At 31.5% G+C, this 20728-nt stretch overlaps 2 protein-coding genes across 2 annotated transcripts; both read right to left on the bottom strand.

The window, feature by feature from the left end:
• Positions 1-6250: 6250 nt before the first annotated feature.
• LOC111712656 (peptidyl-prolyl cis-trans isomerase) lies at positions 6251-8499 on the bottom strand. Its single transcript, XM_023487339.1, has 5 exons — positions 8335-8499; positions 8121-8240; positions 7545-7641; positions 6975-7111; positions 6251-6466 (listed from the first exon to the last, which is right to left on the bottom strand). Exons 1-5 carry the CDS (start codon positions 8401-8403, stop codon positions 6395-6397), a joined length of 495 nt encoding a protein of 164 aa, XP_023343107.1. The 5' UTR covers positions 8404-8499; the 3' UTR covers positions 6251-6394.
• Positions 8500-18850: 10351 nt separating this feature from the next.
• LOC111712682 (uncharacterized serine-rich protein C215.13) lies at positions 18851-20107 on the bottom strand. Its single transcript, XM_023487366.1, has 3 exons — positions 19936-20107; positions 19536-19685; positions 18851-19458 (listed from the first exon to the last, which is right to left on the bottom strand). The coding sequence occupies exons 1-3, from the start codon at positions 20066-20068 to the stop codon at positions 18899-18901; spliced, it is 843 nt and encodes a 280-aa protein (XP_023343134.1). The 5' UTR covers positions 20069-20107; the 3' UTR covers positions 18851-18898.
• Positions 20108-20728: the final 621 nt, after the last annotated feature.

Raw genomic sequence — 20728 nt, 5'->3', positions numbered from 1 at the left:
GCTCTTTCCATTTGTTGATATAATTTTCCTTAATTTTCAGATCATCGTTTCGCTAATGGAATTTTGCCGTTTCCTACATTTGAAAACTTATTTAACTTTAAGTTTACACTCAATAGATGTTTACCAATGCAATCATAATTTAATTTTTTGAAGAAATTATTAAGAAGTTCCACACCACCTGGGTGTAACGTTACACCAGCACTTTCCACACAGGACACCGGTAACATTAAGCTATATTAATAAAGAACGGGGACAACGCTTACTTATTCAATTGTCTTTATAAATCATCAGTATGAGAAATGACCCTTTCATTTCTTAGTATTAATACGTGGCCTACTATAGTTTACTTGTATAAAGAGAATTGTTAAAAACACAAAAATGCCTAATAAATACACAAAATGCAGACATGAAATTCTTTTAAAATGTTTAATTGGAAGAAAAAACAAGAATAAACTAATTACTGAAAATCCTATAATAAAAGAATATTTTGGGATGATTTCCTAAGTTATATTTATATACAAAATGCACAGTATACGAAAACAAAAATAATAAATATCTAAATAAATATCTAAATAAATATCATAAATTCATGAAAAACATAACAAATCTGTAAATCTATATATCTGTGAAAAATAGTTTGACAAATCAAGAGAAATTCTCTTAGTTGAAACCTCTAGGGAGGGAAGGAAGGCCAGCCACGATAATTTCTAGTCCGAGCCACATTCTCCTCATTTTCTCGTCCGAGCCACCACTGAATCCTCGTCCTTCCAATATTATCTCTAAAAGTGTCTAGTCCTCCAAGATAAAATTAATTTTTAAGAATCGGGCCACGTTAGGGCATAAATGAAATATTGAATTTTAGTAAATCGAAAAAAATAGTTTCAATTGAATTGAAGTTTTCTTGTTCTATGTCCTTTAAAATTGTCACCTTTATTACGCGCATTTTCAGATATACCTGGTGTAGAATGCCGCAAATAATTCCAAGGTTAGAACTTTAATCTTTTTTGTTAACTTTAGTGAAAACCATAGAATTTTTCATGGTGGTTCCATGGGGGAAAAATGAAAGGAAGAGGTATGCCACATATTTTGCCATTACGGAGGCAGAAGAGTTTTAAGTTTTACCTAAATAAAGTTTGACATCATTCTCATGTTTCTAAAGTTTCAAACATGATTTAATCATTGCAATACTTTAGTCTATCCATTTTTAATGCCCTAACATGGCCAAGTTTGTTAAAGATAGTTTTATCTACAAGAACTAGAAACATAATGATCGAAGGACGAGGATTTCAAGGTGGTTCGGACGAGAAAATGAGGAGAATGCGGATCGGACGAGAACTTTTTGTGGCTGGCTGTCCTCCCCTCCTCTAGGAGTATCTCTAAAGCGCGTCATGCTTCAGGGGAAGATATTTCTCGATTTACATCACTGCTTGATAATGTGTTGAATTCTATAGTTGAAACTTTGAAACACTATATCAAGGATTTTTTATTTTACAAGAACCACAGACCTTTGAGCTCTATTAGATTCATGATCACATTTAAACATTAAGTACACTGTACTATAATGTTATGTACATTACCCATAAAAAAATAACATTTTCTACACTCTCAAGTTACATAGTTCCCAGTTAAATACCATTTGACAATGTTATTTCATCACATTCCACATGTGATATTTTTAAAATGTTTAATATGCTATTATTAAAAAATATTATGTCTCCATTTTGTACAATTTTTAAGTATCTTTTGCTTTATTTTTTTGTTTATATGTTTAGGTTTGGAGATTCTTTGTCATGAAACCTAATAATGGGAAAACAAGCCAAAAAGGAAAAGATATGATTCAAATAAAACCTGTTCTAAAAAGGCCTAAAACTTGAATAATTAAATACAATAAAGGCACAAAATTAAGTATTTTACAAAAACTATTATCTTTTGAAAATTGGTGGAAATCTAGTTAGATTCGTACATGATACACCATGTGAAATTATATAAAAAGTGTCTATCTATTAAATAAAGCGTTGTGTGCAAGTTTAGGAATTAGCGAAATTAAGAAAAACAAAAACAGACTTTCGGTGGATGTAAAAGCCAAATAATTGTCATTGGAGGAGGATGCTGGACGTGGAGGATGGAGGGAACCCCCGGACGCCATGAGCCTCCGCTATGCAGACACGCAGAATTAAGCTTGCGCAATACATCAAATCTCATTTTATCTTTTATAATCTTTGATTTAAGCAATACCTTTTTTGTAGTTCGAATTAAATCTAGAAAACTTACATTATTATTTAAATCTTTACATTTTTCAAAAAGCTTAAGAGCGGGGGAAGGCAGGTGACCATGATCCACCACTTTTTCCCCTTCCCTGCAACATATTAGCTTTTTTCTCTTCCGGCAGCCATGAGCCACCACTATTTCCCCTTCCGTACCCTAACATTAGACTCTTCCGGGCAAAACTACTTTTCTTAAATGGTATATTTAGGGCCTTTAAAGTGTGATTTTAAAAAATCCAGCCGCGTCACTCAAAAAAGCACAACTCGAACGATTTTTTCAATTCTATTTAAAATTAATATTTTGTGTGTTGAATTCTTAAACTGTTTTACAATGAAATTTTTGACAAATTTGACTGAGTATTGGATCTTGAAATATCACAATATTATTCAATTACTGTCTCATGCTAAATCCATCTTAAAATCACTCATTAACCAACTCGACCTCCATCATCCAATCACCTCATAACTCTTTCACTCACCTCATATCACTCATTCAGTCTTTTCATCACTCCCTCACATCATCATACACACTTAACACAAATCTACTCTCTTACACACTCACACTCACTCACTCACTACCTCACACTCACACATACACACTCACTCACTCACTCACTCACATTACAATTCAATTGAAATTTCGTTCCTCATAACTTTTTTATAGAAAACAAAATTTGATAGGTTTAAATATATTGTTAGGTTCAGACATTCAGGGTTACCCACAAAGAATGAGACTTCAGAGACTACTGCAGAGAAGTTATATTTATTTTTCTCTGCAATCGTAAACATCTTTCTTTCTTTGCCTAATAGATATATAAGCTATTAAAAGATTGTATTCAAGCAGGGGCGTAAATAGGGATTCTGTAGGGGGGAAAAATTTAAAAATTTTTTCCCCAAAATTTTTTTTTCCCCCCCCCCCCCCCCTAGAAAAATATCATGATGTATATCAAATTATTGGTTTTAGTTGGGTTTGATTTGCATTTTCCACTCATTTCTGGCATTCACATCCTCCATGAAATAAAGGCTTCATTTCATTCCTTTCAGCTTTCACCTTGTTTTTTATCCTTCATTCATTATAGTCATTCATTTTACATTAACTACAAAGATCTGTAAAAAAACTGAATTTATTTTAAGTAAGATAAAAAATAATAGTGTTACTTAAAGAGAAAAAGAATGTTACTTTTTATAAATATTAGAAAAGCTACTCTGCAAAACTTTGAAAAAATATTGTCTTTGTTTATATTCTTATTTCTTATTTCTAAAATTTTCTTGTCCTCAATGTAGTATGTTAAGATCTTAAATAAATCTAATATGGAAATGACATTATTTAGAAGTAAAAATGTATTTTTCATTGTCCATACCCTTTTTTTCTATTAAAGAAACATCTAATTGTAGTGACATTTACTATTACTTTAGAATTTAGAATCATTTAGAATATGTTGACTTAAAATCTGAAATATCTGAAGTATCTGCACATTTAAATTCTCGCAAAGGAATCAAGTCTTTGCCACAAACTCTCATTTTCTGATCACTATATCTTTGGAAACAAATGTTGCATACCTTAGATTTCAAAGTATGAATTCTGTTAAATAAAATAATCTGAGTTTGAAATATCAAAGGTTTACAACATCGAGTTCTAAAGATATTGTGGTTTAAATATTTGATTTTGTTCCAAAGACTCAATTCCTTTAAGATATTCAATTTTAAAATCAACCTTTTTAAAAACAAAAACAAAAGTAACAACTCGCTATTCAGGACCTGAATAGTTCAGGGGTATCTACCTCCAAGATTCTGGGGGGGGGGGTAAATAACCCCAATAACCCCCCTTATTTACGCCACTGTATTCAAGGTAGAAGATTTAATTTAACCTTGGAATTGTGATTTAGGGTTATATATCGTCTTGACAGTCTCATCCTTTGTGGGTAACCCTGTATGTGAGAAACAACGAAAAATCACTCATTAAGCAATTCTCATCTCATCTCTCAACCTCATCAACCAGTCTCTTTATCACTCACCTCACTTCACCTCATCTTAAATAGCCATCACATTTAAATGACGACATTTAAATAAGTTGTTTGAAAATGTAAAAAAAGAGGTAGTTTAATTTAGATTTTAGCAGGTAAACTAAGTCAATTTTCGTATTGTGGGAGCTGAAACAAATTGTTCAGGTTAGTCTGAAGATTAATAGGAAAATATTATAAAAATCACAATATTTACTGTTATTACTTAGGCGATACAGATTTTGTAAAAAAAACCTGTTTTTTTTGCCATTTTTTCTTATCACATTGCACATTTTTACACAAGGGTTCCCTTCAAAACTGAAGTTTATTTTATGGTGCATCATTTTTAAAATTGATATTACTCTTAAAAATAAGCCATTTTTGTGAAAATCCGAATTTAGATTTGCAAAAAAAAAGTTTTACAGTTTACATTAAGCGAAATAATCCTTATTACATATTAACACTGAAATATTAAGATCTAAATATATATGTATTGCGTGACGTGGCTGGATTTTTTACAATCACACTTTAAGGCCCTAAAAATAACCATTTAAAAAAGTAGTTTTGCCCGGAAGAGTCAAATGTGGTGGTACGAGAGGTGAAATAGTGGTGGCTCATGGCTGCCTGCCTTCCCCCGCTCCATTGGAGAGCCAATAACTTTTTTGCCTTTAGTCCCTTTAAAATAAAGAACTAAATGCGTATTTAATACAGGTCTACTAATAGTTTTTAAGGTTTTATTTCAACATTGCTTTTTGTGTCTATATGAATGGTTAAAAATGTCGGGAGAGGTGTCCCCACTCCACACGCACTACGCTACGCTATGCAGCACGAGACCCAGGATGTCCCACAAGACATGACAGTTTTTAATGTATTTACTGTATTATACATTAATGACTTTATGTGGTTTATTTTGTTCAAAATATCTTATGTCTTTTGCTTTAAGATAACTCCCATTCCATAAATTATTTTTAATTATTCTCTTTAATAGCGAACAACTTAAATTAAGGAGGTAGACATTTTTAACCACTCACCAACTTTTAAGTTCCGTGGGATACCCTGTATGTCAAAAGTATTTCTCGATCATGATAATTAGTGCATTCAATTCAACTTGAAATGGAAAAATTGAGAAACTAACAATCAGTTGAATTTCATTTAATATTTTATAATCTATGCAATACTTTAATTTGCAATTCTAGATCATTTTTAAATCTTGACAAAGTTACTGCAAATACAGTATGTTCCACGAAACATCATGGTAGCACGACGACTTTACTTCGATATAATTTCTTGCATTTATTCGTCAACCTAGTTTGTTGTCTATTTGTAATTTTAGGGATAACACTATACCCCTAATTATGGCAATCAAAAAATGGTCTGCCTCATTTCGTGCTTCAAGTAATCCCGTTCAAGAAAGTGGTCGTGAAGTTAAGTACTTTTAGTGACGATTTGTTATCCACTAGATGTAACATGCTAAATTCTTATATGATAATGATAATTACACGACGACCAATGTGGGACGTCAAATTGTGAACCAATAAGTTTATAGAAGGAACGGCCTCAGAATTGTGAAGATTCAGGTCTTTATCGAGTTGGAATATCTTTTTTAAGATTAAAATCGCATAAAAAGGCATTTCACATTCTAGAAATACCAGGGTAAGAATTTTGTGGTTAATTTTTCAAGAGTATCTTAAGTAAAGAAATACAATCACACATCTGAGCATTTTGTAAAACTGCAATTAATATTCACAATTTAAGAAGTTGTAAAAAATAAGAAAAAAGGATGTCTCAAATTTTAGACTTCCGAGCCCATTCTCTCTTTTAGATATGGTTTGTGTTGTTAATTCACGTTCTTTAAGAGGCGATATATACTGCTGAAGCAAATTTGACAATACAAAAAATATTAATTGACCAATACTGCGCAGGACTTATTCAAGTTTATCTCCAAGTTAACCTATCTACAACACTACATCATGATAAAACTCAAGATAATTTTAACGTTCAAATCTTTATTGCCGAAGTGTTGGAATAGTGGCAGGCATTAAATGCACATAAATGGTTAAAAAGTGTGTTACAGGGTTTTAAAATAAACCAATAAATCCATGACAGAAAAAAGTTGAAGGGATTGAAGAGTTAACACTGGCCACAGTCAGCAATGACGACCTTCTTGTTAGTCTTTCCACTCTGAGATCCGAAGGATTCAACCTGAACAAATTGAAAAATTGTTTAGTCATTGCTGAAAACTTTTGAATTGTGGACGTCAATCATTGCTTTATCTACTCTTTTAATTGATCTTAATTAAATCTGGATTCCCAAAGAAAATTCAACCCAGCAGATGAGAGTTTAAAGAAACCTGAGCTAACTTTAGAATGGGATATCCTTAATCCCGATCGGTTAATTAATCTGGAGATTAATAACATGAGAACAGCCATATTTAATCTGGAGGTTAAGAAAAAGAGTGGATCAAGCATTAATCCTGATATTCAAAATGTTCCCAGCTCTGAGCAGCCAACCAGAAGCTAAGAACTTCAAAAGAAGTAACCGTCATTGGTCAGAACAAAGTAGGGATATCCAAAAAGAGATTTTTTTTTATAGATTATGCGATCCAGATTAAAGCCTAAATGTATTCAATTCGAATGTTTAAAGTTCAGGTTGAATTGAAAGGTTGAATGGACAGGTTGAATTGATAGACTAGAAATTTATTTCAAGTTACCTTCTTAACAACGTCCATGCCCTCAACGACCTGACCGAAAACGACGTGCTTGCCGTCCAACCACTGGGTCTTGGCGGTGCAAAGGAAAAACTGGGATCCGTTGGTGTTGGGTCCAGCGTTGGCCATCGACAAGATACCTAAAGAAAATAAGAATATTTAGAAAATCATGAAACAAACAAATCCTTATTAGTAAATCATTTCATTTATTTAAATCAGTGCTTAGGATCCGAATCAGTTGGATCCTCAAGATTTTGTCTTCCTGGATCCGGATCCACGGGAATAAGATTAAAAAATTTCCTCAATTCTGAATGGTTCAAGATTTAGGATAAAATTCCGAAAAAATTATAAAAAAAATTGAAAATTGTCAGTAAAGAAATGATCTGGATTTGGATACAATTAATACCAGTGCGGATTCAAGATCCGGCTCCGCATCAACATTAAATGGATCCAAGCAACGATTGATATGAATAGTTTTTAATGAACAAGGGCAGAGAGCTGCACCAGTAGGACACTCTCCAACACAGCTTTCAAGTTCCAAATTAAAAAAAAACGACAAGTAATTTAGCATACCAGGTCCAGTGTGCTTCAGGGCAAAGTTCTCATCCTCGAACTTGTTTCCATAAATAGACTTTCCACCGGTTCCATTGTGGTTGGTGAAATCTCCACCCTAAAACATTATTAATGAAAATATTAGCGTGGAAAAAGGGGCGGGGGGGAGGGGGGGCGGGAAGCATTAAACTTAGAACAGCTTTTTAACACATCGTACATAATATTTTTAGACTAAAAGCCTAGCCTGATCTGTTTGAAGATTATTTAAATAGAAAGCGGTTGACCTATTTTGAAACAAGAGAAAGCAAATAAAAAGTTTCCTTTTCTCGAATTAAGCAGACTGTGCACGAAATAATGGGGTCAGTCTTTGTTGGCGGTTATTGACTCCCCCCCCCCTCTCCATATCAATTTAGTACACGACCACTTTTAGGTTAGGTTAGGACAAGGAAAGGGGCCGGGCGCTGCAGCATCAATGTTAAGTCTTTCAAAATCAATGCAACAAACCTTTAGGCAACAACCGACAATAATAATTATAGAAACGCTTTATCTTCCGATGCCAGAAATATTTCTATTCGATAAAATCTTTGTACATCTCACCTGGCACATGAAGTTGGGGATGACCCTGTGGAAGGTGGATCCCTTGTATCCAAATCCCTTCTCTCCAGTGCACAGAGCACGGAAGTTCTCGGCAGTCTTAGGGACAACATCAGCACGGAGCTACAGAATAAAACAATGGTAAAAATTGAAAATAATTCATTAACATACTAAACAGAATTTGAAAAAAAAGTGATGGTCACAGAATTTGAATTACCTCCATGACGATACGTCCAACAGGAGCGCCATCGGCGGTCACATCAAAGAAAACACGAGGAGTAGACATGATTACTGTTTGTATGAGTAAAAGCTATGTTTAACTGAAGTACTATCGATTAACCGGCCGGTTTCCGTTGTGGACGCCCTGAAAATGTGGTAAGAGAAGCTGCTTGCTTGATTTTACAACTGGAAACCCTACGAACACTGCCCTGTGAAGAGGGGAGCGCAGACATATAATTCTAGTGTTCTGAAACTCAAGGATATATTGATCTCATGTTCTAGAATATTCCCAGTTCAATAAATATTCACATCATCAAAATTTACAAATTTTAACTCAAACGTGAAGCAAAATCAATAAAATTTAAATAATACATTTTCCTGACGGTTCAGTTTTAAGTTTCTTCTTTTAACTCATCAAATTAAAAAGAAAATAAAGAGAACTATTTTCTATTTTTGCCGGTACCATGCTTACCTAGCCTTTTCACAACCCTCCCTGAGCGTTGGTAACCTTCAAAGCCTAGGACAAAGGTCAAAATATGCCTCATATATTTTTCATTTTAATTATTAGCACCATAAATAAACAATTAATTGAATTGGGAGAGAGGGGGGGGGGTGAATGAAGAAATAATAATTTTTATTTATTTTTTTATTCTGTACAGTGTTCTTCAACAAACATGCATACAAAAAGAGTTTCATGTAATGATGCTGGCTGCTGCAGTCCGGAACGGAAAGTTCTCTTCGATTTACACCCCTCTTTGCAATTTACAACCAAATAGTCATAGCCTACAGATTCCAATTCCCGCATTTTTTTCTGGAATGTGATGCAAAAAAAATCAATAATTAAAAATTTCGCGAAATATTGGTCCCCGCTGGAATCTTTAAAGGCAGCTTAAGGGGTGTACTCAAAGATTTCCTAGGGTCGAGGGGGTGGTATACATTTTACGAATTTTCGAATAGACAATATAAACAACCACCGAAGATGAATTATAAAATAATAGCTTTAGTTGGAATTGATTTAAATTTTCCACTAATTTCTGGTCTAGCTTTCAAAAACCTCTATATATTAAAGCTTTCTNTGGAAAACACTAAATTAAAAGCTGAAACAAATTTAAAAAGTAACAGCTGACAATGACAAAGACTAAGGGGTTGTCTAAATCACTGTTAATACAAAATTTAAGATACTTTAAACTAAAACTTTTGCAAAAATGAGACCTTGACATATTAGATGCTCATAACATGATGGAAGATGTAATAGGTATTCTTTTTTCTCTTTTTCTCTTACAGTCAATTAATAAAGGAATTGAGTCTTTGCCACAAACTCAAAAATTCTAACCTTTGGAACCTGATGTTGTAAACATTTGATATTTAAAATTCAGAATATTTGATCTGACAGAATTCATAGTTTGAAATATCTAAGGTCTAAGATATAGTAATTAGAAAATCAGAATTTGTGGCAAAGACTCTATTCCTTTATTTCTATAAAGAGATATTAAGCGTAATTTCAAGTTCCCCTTTATGCAATGATGACAATAACATCGAATGAAGGAAAGAGAATTGTCTAAAGAGAATACTTCATTACACAAGATTTACTATGACGGACAAGATGTTACACACTATGACGGAGAGCAGACTTAACGATCTTGCACTTATGGCTCACTACTGAGAAAATCATTGAAATGTTTGTGCAAGCAAATCCCAGAAAATTGAAGCTTAAAACTTATAAGAGTTGGTGAATATGTGGATGGAGTAAATTCTATCTAAAAATTTCAGAAGAAATTTTGTTTATTAGTGAAAATATAACTTTTTAATTATGCTGTGATTATTGATTTAGTTAGCTGTGATGGAGAGGTGATAAATTTATAAATTTATAAAGTTAAAAAGTTAAAGTCAGTTTTTAGAGCAAAGGAATAATTTTTATACTCTACAAGGTTAGAACACACAAAAATGTTGTCTTTTTGATGTATTTTTATGGTGTTAATTGACTTTTTGAACTAAACAATTCCAGGGGGGGGGGGGCAAAAAAAATTTTTTCGCGCAACGCATGAAATCTTGCCCCCCCTGGCTAAAATCCTGTGTACGCGCCTGTCTCGATCACATTACTTCATTTATTTAATCAGAACCTTTTTGACAGAAACAATCTCAAGAACTGACGTGGTTCAACCCAGACCGAAATGTATTTTCAATAAATGTGGAACTAATTCATCTACTTTTTTACTCTATAGAGGTTTGGTCCGTCACCATCACCGAATTTTATATTTAATCTGTAAAAGACTGGATTTATTTCAATCAATATGCAATATTATGTATATATATATATATATATATATATATATATATATATATAAGGGGCGTACGAGGGCATTTGTGTAGAGGGAGGGCATATTTTTGTGCCCCCCCCCCTTATAAACCCCTTTTTAAAAAAAATCATTGATACCTTTTTCAACTATGTAAACTATTCGATATACACACTTCCATATTACAATCGTTAATAAATGCTTTATGTAATTTCCTTAAGGGGGGCACAATGTTGCCAGGGGGGGCACAAAATCTGGCAATCCCTCTTAATACTGTGGTGTAAGCTTCAAGGGATGAAAAATATAGATGGAAACGTTTCAAAAAAATATCTATATTTTCACAGGATTAATACATATTGTATAATAAATTATGATATCAAATATATATTTACACTGAAGGCAGAATTGATTAAAGCTTTTTTAATGAAACTTTTTTAATTAAGGGCAAAAGTGAGATTTAAAGTATTTTTTCTATACGATAAAATTACACTTAAATGGAATACATGCTTAATTTCGAGTGACCCTCCATTTATAGAGTGGCATGTCCGATGTACCTTTGAAACCTTCATTTCTCCATCGTTTCTGAAACAAGAAATGCTCGAGTCAATTTTGTAGAGAAACCACAAATAAAAATATTCAGTTTTCAAAATGGGAAACAGGGGATGTTTAATGCAATTTACTTGATCAGACAAAGCTTTGAAGGATATTGTTGTGAATCAGAATATATTTTAATTCTTTTCTTAATCTTTTAGTTTGGGTGAGTGCAATGCAATGCAATGTACTATGTAGATTGCCAGAGGAAGGGAAATGCAAGCAGATGTAATATTAAAAGAGCCCCCCCCCGTGAGTGCCCCCTCTCAGAGGGCCCCCCCTCGTACGCCCCTGATATACATATATACAATGCAAATCTTTAAATAGTTGCTGATATTTGTTTTATTTATACATTTATTACTTTTACTCTTAAGAGAACATTTTTTTACTTATAAACTTCATACTTTAAATAATCTTTATCTTTCCCCTTCCAATTCTGCTGTAATAGTCAGAGGCGGCAGAGGGGGGAGTTAAAATGGGGGACGCCCTTCCACCCTTTATCTACAGGATGTCCCAAAAAACATGGGAATTCATTGACGAATTGGATATCGTCTTTGTTATGAATTAGCATTGTAATACCTAATTTCAAAAGCCATAATATTATTATGTCTGCTAGAGTTATTTTATGAAAAAGGTAAAAGACTGTAAAGATGTGTCTATAATGTCTCCGCAAGAAGATGTCTCAAAGAATTATTTAAAAAGACGATATCGAATTCGTCACTGAATTCCCATGTTTATTGGGACACCCTGTATAATAATTTAATTCTTTGTATTCTATTAGAACAGAACAAAAATTAAGACGACATCTGGACGGAACTTGTTTTCAACGGAATTACTAGAATTCAATAAAAGACTTTTACATTTCCCCTTAAGAATTCAAATCCTCATGAATTAACCGTATGCCTGCTCCACCCTTACCCAATCAATATAATTTGCAATTAAACTATTTCTGAAAACGTAAGATATTAATATAGAATATATTTATAGTTACTCTTTTTTGAAACAACTGAAAATAAGAAAAAAAACCTTAGCTATATTTATTGGGAGACGCTAAACTCCAACCTTCGAGTGTGCGAGGTGGGAAAGACTTCACTTCAGATTTACTTTTGTACATGGCCCCTTTTTCAACAATTTTCAAAAAATTTACATAATTGAATAAATCCTACCAATTAGTATTATTTTTTTGCTTATCAAATATAATGTGAAAATTTTGTATCAAAATTGTTTTTAGCTTAAAAGTCTTCTTGCAGTTTTACAAACTTTTAATTAGTTTGAATGTTATAATTTAAATGATTCATCGGTAAAGTTAAAAATTCATTTGTTTTGTGTATATATCTTTCTTGTACTTTCTAATGTTTCTAATGTCCATCATGTTTTATAAATTTATAGTCCTTTTGCAAACATTTTTATTTTACCCCCTTTTTATCTGAAATACCTATAATCTTTCTCAATCGTATCATAGATATATATACTGTTTAAAAAGTTGCTAAATCGGATGTAATTAGGTCTAAAGTAAAAGTGAAAACATTAGTCAACTCATGAATGTTAAAGAAAATTAAACTTTAACTCATGAATGTTAAAGAAAATTAAACTTTAACTCATGAATGTTAAAGAAAATTAAACTTTAACTCATGAATGTTAAAGAAAATTAAACTTTGCCAATTATTTTCCGGTTAAAAGTAATTGCCTCGATATTTGTCTTTTGATTTCCAACCTTTATATTATTGTATAAATATTGAACTAAACTAATAGATTTCCAACCTTTATATTATTGTATAAATATTGAACTAAACTAATAGATTTTCTTACAAAACAAAGTTAAAATTAGTTTTCTGAAGTTTTACAAACAAACAAACTCAGTCGAAGAGACACAAGTCTCCTCTTTGATAAACGCCTGCAAAGAATTCCCCCCGTTAAACTGATATTTATCAGTTTGAAAAAATAGTTGTGAACTTGTGATTATACGTCAGAAGAATTATAGCGTATTATGATATACATCAAAAAATATTCCAGATTTGAAAAAGTGAACCGTTAAATATGATATAGATATTACATAACTATTTTAAGAATGTATAATATAATGTGTAAAATAAGATAATTTATAGAAAGACAAATGTCATAGATATACAAATATGACCTAAGACATTTCATAGATAGAGTATTTCATAGATAGGACATTTTATAGTGCAGGACATTTCATAGATAGGACATTTCATAGATAGGACATTTCATAGTGTAGGACATTTCATAGATAGGATATTTAATAGATAGGTTATTTCATAGACTTGGACATTTCAAAGATAGGATATTTCAAAGATACGACATTTCATAGAAAGGATATTTCATAGACAGGCCACTTCAAAGACTGTTGCACATTTCAAAGACAAAACATTTTATTGGCACGACATTTCATAGATAGGATATATTCCTAGATTTAAGAACATATGTCTAAATATGGGAATATATTTCTAGATTTGAGAATACATTTCTAGATTTGAGAATATATTTCTAGATTTAAGAATATATTTCTAGATTGAAGAATGTATTTATAGATTTGAGAATATATTTCTAGATCTGAGATTATATTTTTAGATTTTAGAAAAATTTCTAGATTTGAGAATATTTTTCTAGATTTGACGATATATTTCTAGATTTGAGAACATATTTCTATGTGTTTCTTGAATTATATTTCTAGATTTGGAAACATATTGTAGATTTCAAAACACATTTCTAGATTTGAGAATAAATTAGAATTTGAGAATATATTTCTTGATTTAAAAACATATTTATAGATTTAAAATATATTTCTAGATTTGAGAATATATTTCTAGATTTGAGAATATATTTCTAGATTTGAGAATATATTTCCAGATTTGATAATATATTTCTAGATTTGAGAATATATTTCTAGATTTAAGAAAATATTTCTAGATTTGAGAATATATTTCTATATTTAAGAATATATTTCAAGATTTGAGAATATATTTCTAGATTTGAGAATATATTTCCAGATTTGAAAATATTTCTAGATTTAAGAAAATATTTCTAGATTTGGGAACAAATTTTTAGATTTGAGAACATATTTCTAGTTTTGTGAAAATATTTCTAGATTTGAGAATATATATATATATATAGATTTGAGAATGAATTTCTAGATTTGAAAAGATATTTCTAGATTTAAGAAAATAAATTTCTAGATTTGAGAATATGAATTTTAGATTTAAACTATATTTCTAGATTTAAGAATACATTTCTAGATTTTAGAATATATTTCTATATGTAAGAATATATTTCTAGATTTAAGAATGTATTTCTAGATTTGAGAATATATTTCTAGATTTGAGAATATAGCTAAATCTTAGAACAAATTTTTAGATTTTAGAATATATATTTCTCGATTTAAGAATATATTTCTAAATTTAAGAAAATATTTCTAGATTTGAGGATATATATTTCTAGAGTGAAGAATATATTTCTAGATTAAAGAACATATTTCTAGATTTGAGAATATTTATTTCTAGATTTGAGAATATATTTCTAGATTTAAAAATATTGATCTAGATTTGAGAATATATTTCTAGATTTGGTAATAAATATTTCTAGATTTGAGAATATATATTTCTAGGTTTGAGAATATATATTTCGAGATTTGAAAATATATTTCTAGATTTGAGAATATATTTCTAGATTTGAGGGTATATTTCTAGATTTATGAATATATTTCTAGATTTAAGAATATATTTCTAAATTTAAGAAAATATTTCTAGATTTGAGGATATATATTTCTAGAGTGAAGAATATATTTCTAGATTTAAGAATATATTTCTAGATTTGAGAATATATATTTCTAGATTTGCGAATATATTTCTAGATTTAAAAATATTGATCTAGATTTGAGAATATATTTCTAGATTTGGGAATAAATATTTCTAGATTTGAGAATATATATTTTTAGGTTTGAGAATATATATTTCGAGATTTGCAAATATATTTCGAGATTTGAAAATATATTTCTAGATTTAAGAATATATTTCTGGATTTGGGAACATATTTCTAGATTTGAGAATATATTTCTAGATTTGAGAATACATTTCTAGATTTGAGAACAAATATTTAGATTTGAGAACAAAATTCTATATTTGAGAATATATTTCTATTTGAGATTATATTTCCAGATTTGAGAAAAATTTCTAGATTTGAGAAAATATTTCTAGATTTTAGAATATATTTCTAGATTTTAGATTATATTTCTAGATTTGAGAATACATTCCTAGAGTTGAGAACATATTTTTAGATTTGAGAACAAATTTCTAGATTTGAGAACAAATTTCTAGATTTGAGAACAAATTCTAGATTTGAGAATAAACATTTCTAGATTTGAGAATATATTTTTTTTTAGATTTTAAGAACAAATTTCTAGATTTTAGAACAAATTTCTAGATTTGAGAATATATTTCTAGATTTGAGAACAACTTTCTAGATTTGAGAACAAATTTCTAGATTTGAGATTATATATTTCTAGTTAAAGAACTTCATCTACTACTGAGTTTAAAACTTAGAGTAAATGTCCCGGAACATTCCAATGGTTTTGTAGATTCCCCTACCCCTCCCCTCATCTTCAACTATACTCCTTTATACACAGCATCCCTATACCCATTCATATACTCATTTTCTTTTTATACACTCTTACTAGTTTGAGAACTGAGCTTTAACTGGAAACTGAACTGTGAACCCAGCTAAGCACATTCTCATGGTTCTTCGGAATTCCCCAATTAAAATTTGATTCAAATCGGTCAGGGGGTTCCTTAGTTATGGTACATATGAGACATACAAACAAACAAACAGAGATTACTACTTTACATAAAGATAATATAGAAATATATGCCTAACAAAATCCCCTACCCCCGCCTTACATCTCCTTATACCCAAACCTTCTTGGTCTATTATAGGACTGAGCGAAGTTACATAATTAAAAGTTAGTTTTTTAAACCAACACATTTTTATAACAAACAGAATAAACTGTTATATGTTAACTTTAAAGTGAGCCTTTTATTTTTACAGTGGCATAAACGATTTAACACGATCTATCGCATCAATTAGTTTTCATAAACCAGAAGAATGTTAGAAAAAGTTGAATTAAAGTTCCACCTTTCATCCATACATTTCCTTCTTTTCGCATTTTTATTGGAAATAATTTTTTTTGTAAATTTCCTTTTTGAAAGTTTACCACGGCACCTTCACTTTAGTTTCAGAAGCAGTAAATATTTCAATTTACTGTTAGCTCCGATTAAAGGATTCATATCTCTTATTGGATAATGAGATAGATAGAACGATAGATGTTACCGCCAAACCATTTCTATTGGTTCATAATAAACAACAAACACATGACTGAATGGATCAGGCGCTAATGGAATCTACATACAAGTGTGCCTTAAAAACTGCTAAGAACCGACAGCTATAAACATAGTTACACACACGGATATATAATAAAATGGATGGATCATAAACGAGTTTCGATGTAATTTTCTGGGTGGGGTGTTATGCAGTACATTGGAGTTCTAGCAGACAATGGACCCTGGACCAGCTCTTGCATAATTCCTTTCTTATTTAGCCAATCAGTTATATTCCACTGAATTTTAGAAGGGGGGGGGGGGGCGGTTTGTTTAATTCCTTTGTGTAGTTTTCAATGTTTAAACTTTATTTCAAAGATAGCTTAATTATCGTTGCCCCCCGACCTTTTTAAAGGCTTTAACATGAATAATACTGAGGAAACAAAACAATAAATATATTTTTGACTAAGAGTAAGAAGGCCAAATTTTTTATTTCAAAAAATATTGTTTGTATAATTTTGATAACAATAATGAGGGATTCTTCCTTCCTACTGATTTTTGAACAAGATCAACTTGGACAGCTGAACTCGGACCTTGGTTCTCTGAGATTTTACATTCTCCAGGGCATCCTCCAATGATTTTACTTTCTGCTTTAACCTGGTGTTCCTAACTCGAAGTTTGTTGTTAAGCTGTTGTAAATCGTTGTTTGCAGCAGACAGTCTATTAAGTGTGGTCTCCTGGGTTGCATAGGAATGATCTGAAAAAAATATTCTTTTTAAATCTAGAAAAAGCTTTTAAACTTTTTCTTGATAATGAAATCTTCCAAAAAATACATATTATCGCAGTGCTGTAACCTAATTTTCCCTTTTAATTTCACAGAGTTTAGTTTGAAGAAGAGAAAAAGTAGTACTTAAGAAAGCAACTACAAGGTGATTGGACTGTATGTGTACCTTTAAAGTATACTTGTTCGACTTTTGCCTCATATCCAAGAAGCTAAATGTTCTGAATTTATATCAGCTGGTAGGCCCATGGAAAAAATTACCAAAATAAAATTTGTACTGTGGCCGAGTTCAGTGTAGATAGATAGATAGAATCATATCTATAAGCGGGCCGTGGTTACACAGCAAGAACATAATAAAATGAGAGTACATTAAAAACTATGTTTGTTGTTCTAGTTTTTATTTATAATTATTAATCTAAATTTTTATTACAGTCATAGTAAGACGACATTATAGCAATACTAAAGTTTATTTGATCATTTATTAAGTTTAATGGGTCTGTTTACACTGCACAATTTCTGTGTATCATGTTTATTGGACTATTTAAAGACAAAAATTGAGTCTAAAAGTTGTCCTTCTATTCCAGAGTTTTCTAGTTCTCACTGTATCTGAGAAGAAGAAGGTTTGCGGTTGAACTTTTATTTTCCAAAATGGCGGTTGTGTGTTCTCTGATGAAAATGGTAACTATATAAATTCTACAAATCGTCTGCACTGAAAAACTTTTCTCAAACTTTTCTTTCAAGTTTTCAGATTGCCCTATCTCGAGCAATTTCCCCACTTAACCATATCAACGGAAGATTGGACTTTGCAACCGTTTCTATCATTTTCTTACTGATTTTCTGCCTTAAAGGGATTGGTCATCAATTAGAACCAGAAGACTTTCCGAAAAGTGTAAGATGATAAATTAAGTTTTCACAGTGCTGGGATAACTTTTTTATAAGATAAACTTAGGAAACCAATTAAAATATTTTTCTGAATTGTTTGTTGAAGAACTCTTTTTTATTATGGTTTTGGTTGTCGTTTCTAATTTATATTATGAAATTTCGCCAAAGGATTTTAAATCAGTAGTTGTTACAACTGAAGTATTTATTTAAAAATATTCTAAAATTGTAGATATCGAGATCAATGCTTGATCTCGATCTTTTCTTAATCTGCGGATTTATGTAATCTTTATTCGATATCCTGCAGTGTAATCGCACCCAGTCAGGGGTTGAAGGGAGCTTTGATCACAGGAGGGATAGCAAAAATAAAGATATGGAAAAGTATCTTTTTTTTTAATAGATCCTCAAATCAAAAGTGTCCACAGTGTAAATTGAGATCGGGAGTATCCGACACAAAAGTTCCCGCTCAGAGCATATCATTATACATGAATCATTTACAAATTACAGAACCGTAAAATACATACATACATACATTTTTAAATAATAAAGTAAGAAAAGGACAATCATTCCACTGTTTTTTGGTTACCACTGCATTGATGAATGAAATGAATAATAGCAGAAGTAAAGTACAATGAGACAGAGCTTTTTTTTTCATATTTATTATTTTATATTATTTTCTTTCAAAGTTCAGACTTTACTAGACTTTCTTCTCTTCCATATCCCTGCCGGGTTCTCTGTGGTGTCTAGGTAATACAGTCCTTCTCCACCCTCTACATTAAGTACAGCAGGAGATATCAATGTACTGGAGCTGGTTCTTGAATACAGTCCTTCTCCACCCTCTACATTCAGTACAGATGGAGATATCAACGTTCTGGAGCTGGTTCTTGAATACAATCCTTCTCCACCCTCTACATTCAGTACAGCAGGAGATATCAATGTACTGGAGCTGGTTCTTGAATACAGTCCTTCTCCACCCTCTACATTCAGTACAGATGGAGATATCAACGTTCTGGAGCTGGTTCTTGAATACAATCCTTCTCCACCCTCTACATTCAGTACAGAGGGAGATATCAACGTTCTGGAGCTGGTTCTTGAATACAATCCTTCTCCACCCTCTACATTCAGTACAGAGGGAGATATCAACGTACTGGAGCTGAATCCTGAATTCTGGAGGTCAGCGGACTTGTACGTGAAAGAGGTTTCATATGTTCCTCCATATCTGTACTTCTCTGAGTAGTCTTCTGAAGCTATAAAAATAAAATCTTTTTAAAAATAATTGATGATTAAAAAATCTGATATTGATTTGATTTTACTTTGATTTTACCTTCTCTACTTATAGAAGAATAAAACCTACTGGAAGGTTCTACTGGAATCTTACTCAGAGCCTCATCTTCAGTAGAGGAGGACGAGGAGGAAGAGGAGGAGGAGGAGGACGAGGAGGAGGAGTAGGAAGAGGAGGGGAAGGAGGATTTATCTAAAATATTGTGTTCTAAAAAATGAGAGAAAAACCCTTGTAAACAATAAAAATTTTGCACTTTTTAAGAAAAATAAATTTTGAAATATGAGATGATTAAAAAAAATTGTGTATGCCCATGCACATTGTGCATTTAAATTTAAATCCAAGGTTTTTTTTCAAGAATCAAGAAAAAAGTTTACACTCAAAACAAAAACAAAATAAGCTTTCCCATCAAATTGAACGTAATAATTAGAAATAATAGACATACTTGTATATTTAGATTTTGTTGGATAAAAACCAATTACACTTTTCGGTCTTTCGTCCCCGTAGGATGTTTTCTCTTTTTCTACAGCTGATGAGAAGCTTTGCTCTAAAACATTTAGATTAGAAGTAGAACTCATGGAAATAGTTAAATGTTTGATAAGCAGTTGAACAAGGTACGCTTAGTTTAAACACAATAGAGAAGTAGTTCAACTAGGAAGAAATGGCGAAGCTATTTCTTGTTATTTTAATAAGAAATAAATATGCAAATTCTAATTCGAAAATCTATCCTGAGGCCGAATTTAAAGAATTTGGGTTGCGGCTCAAATATGGTTGGTTCCACTTAAAATCGTATTCAATGTTTCAAGATTTAAGCCGGCGCTCAATTGAAACCGGTTTTTGGGCGATTTAAGACGCGGATCAAATTCATTAAATTTGGACTCTGATTTTGAAAAATATAGAAAACCAACGCTAATTAGCTTCGAAAACTAATTAAAAATCAGAAGACGAAAAATAAAAATAAAAAATTAGTAATGTTTATTTGTCGCAAAAAAATGGCTTCCACTCCCTGATATTTGCATTAAAAGACTGAAAGTCTAGTTCCAAGTGACCCTCTATGCAAAGATGGCAATGCCCGATTTACAACAGTACCCTTGAAACCTTAATCTTATCAAAGGCTAAAAATTTCGGTGCATTGCTTCTTAAATAGCATCCCTTTTGCAGAGAAACCGGAGATGCAAGGTATCTCACCTTGGTCAGTTTAAGTTAGTTTAGAGATACCTTGCATTATATCTCACCTT

This window comes from Eurytemora carolleeae, unplaced genomic scaffold, assembly GCF_000591075.1.
Source record: "Eurytemora carolleeae unplaced genomic scaffold, Eaff_2.0 scaffold49, whole genome shotgun sequence".
Lineage (NCBI taxonomy): Eukaryota > Metazoa > Arthropoda > Copepoda > Calanoida > Temoridae > Eurytemora > Eurytemora carolleeae.
Note: the sequence above shows the minus strand (reverse complement) of the source record. Positions and strands in the feature narration are given on the sequence as shown.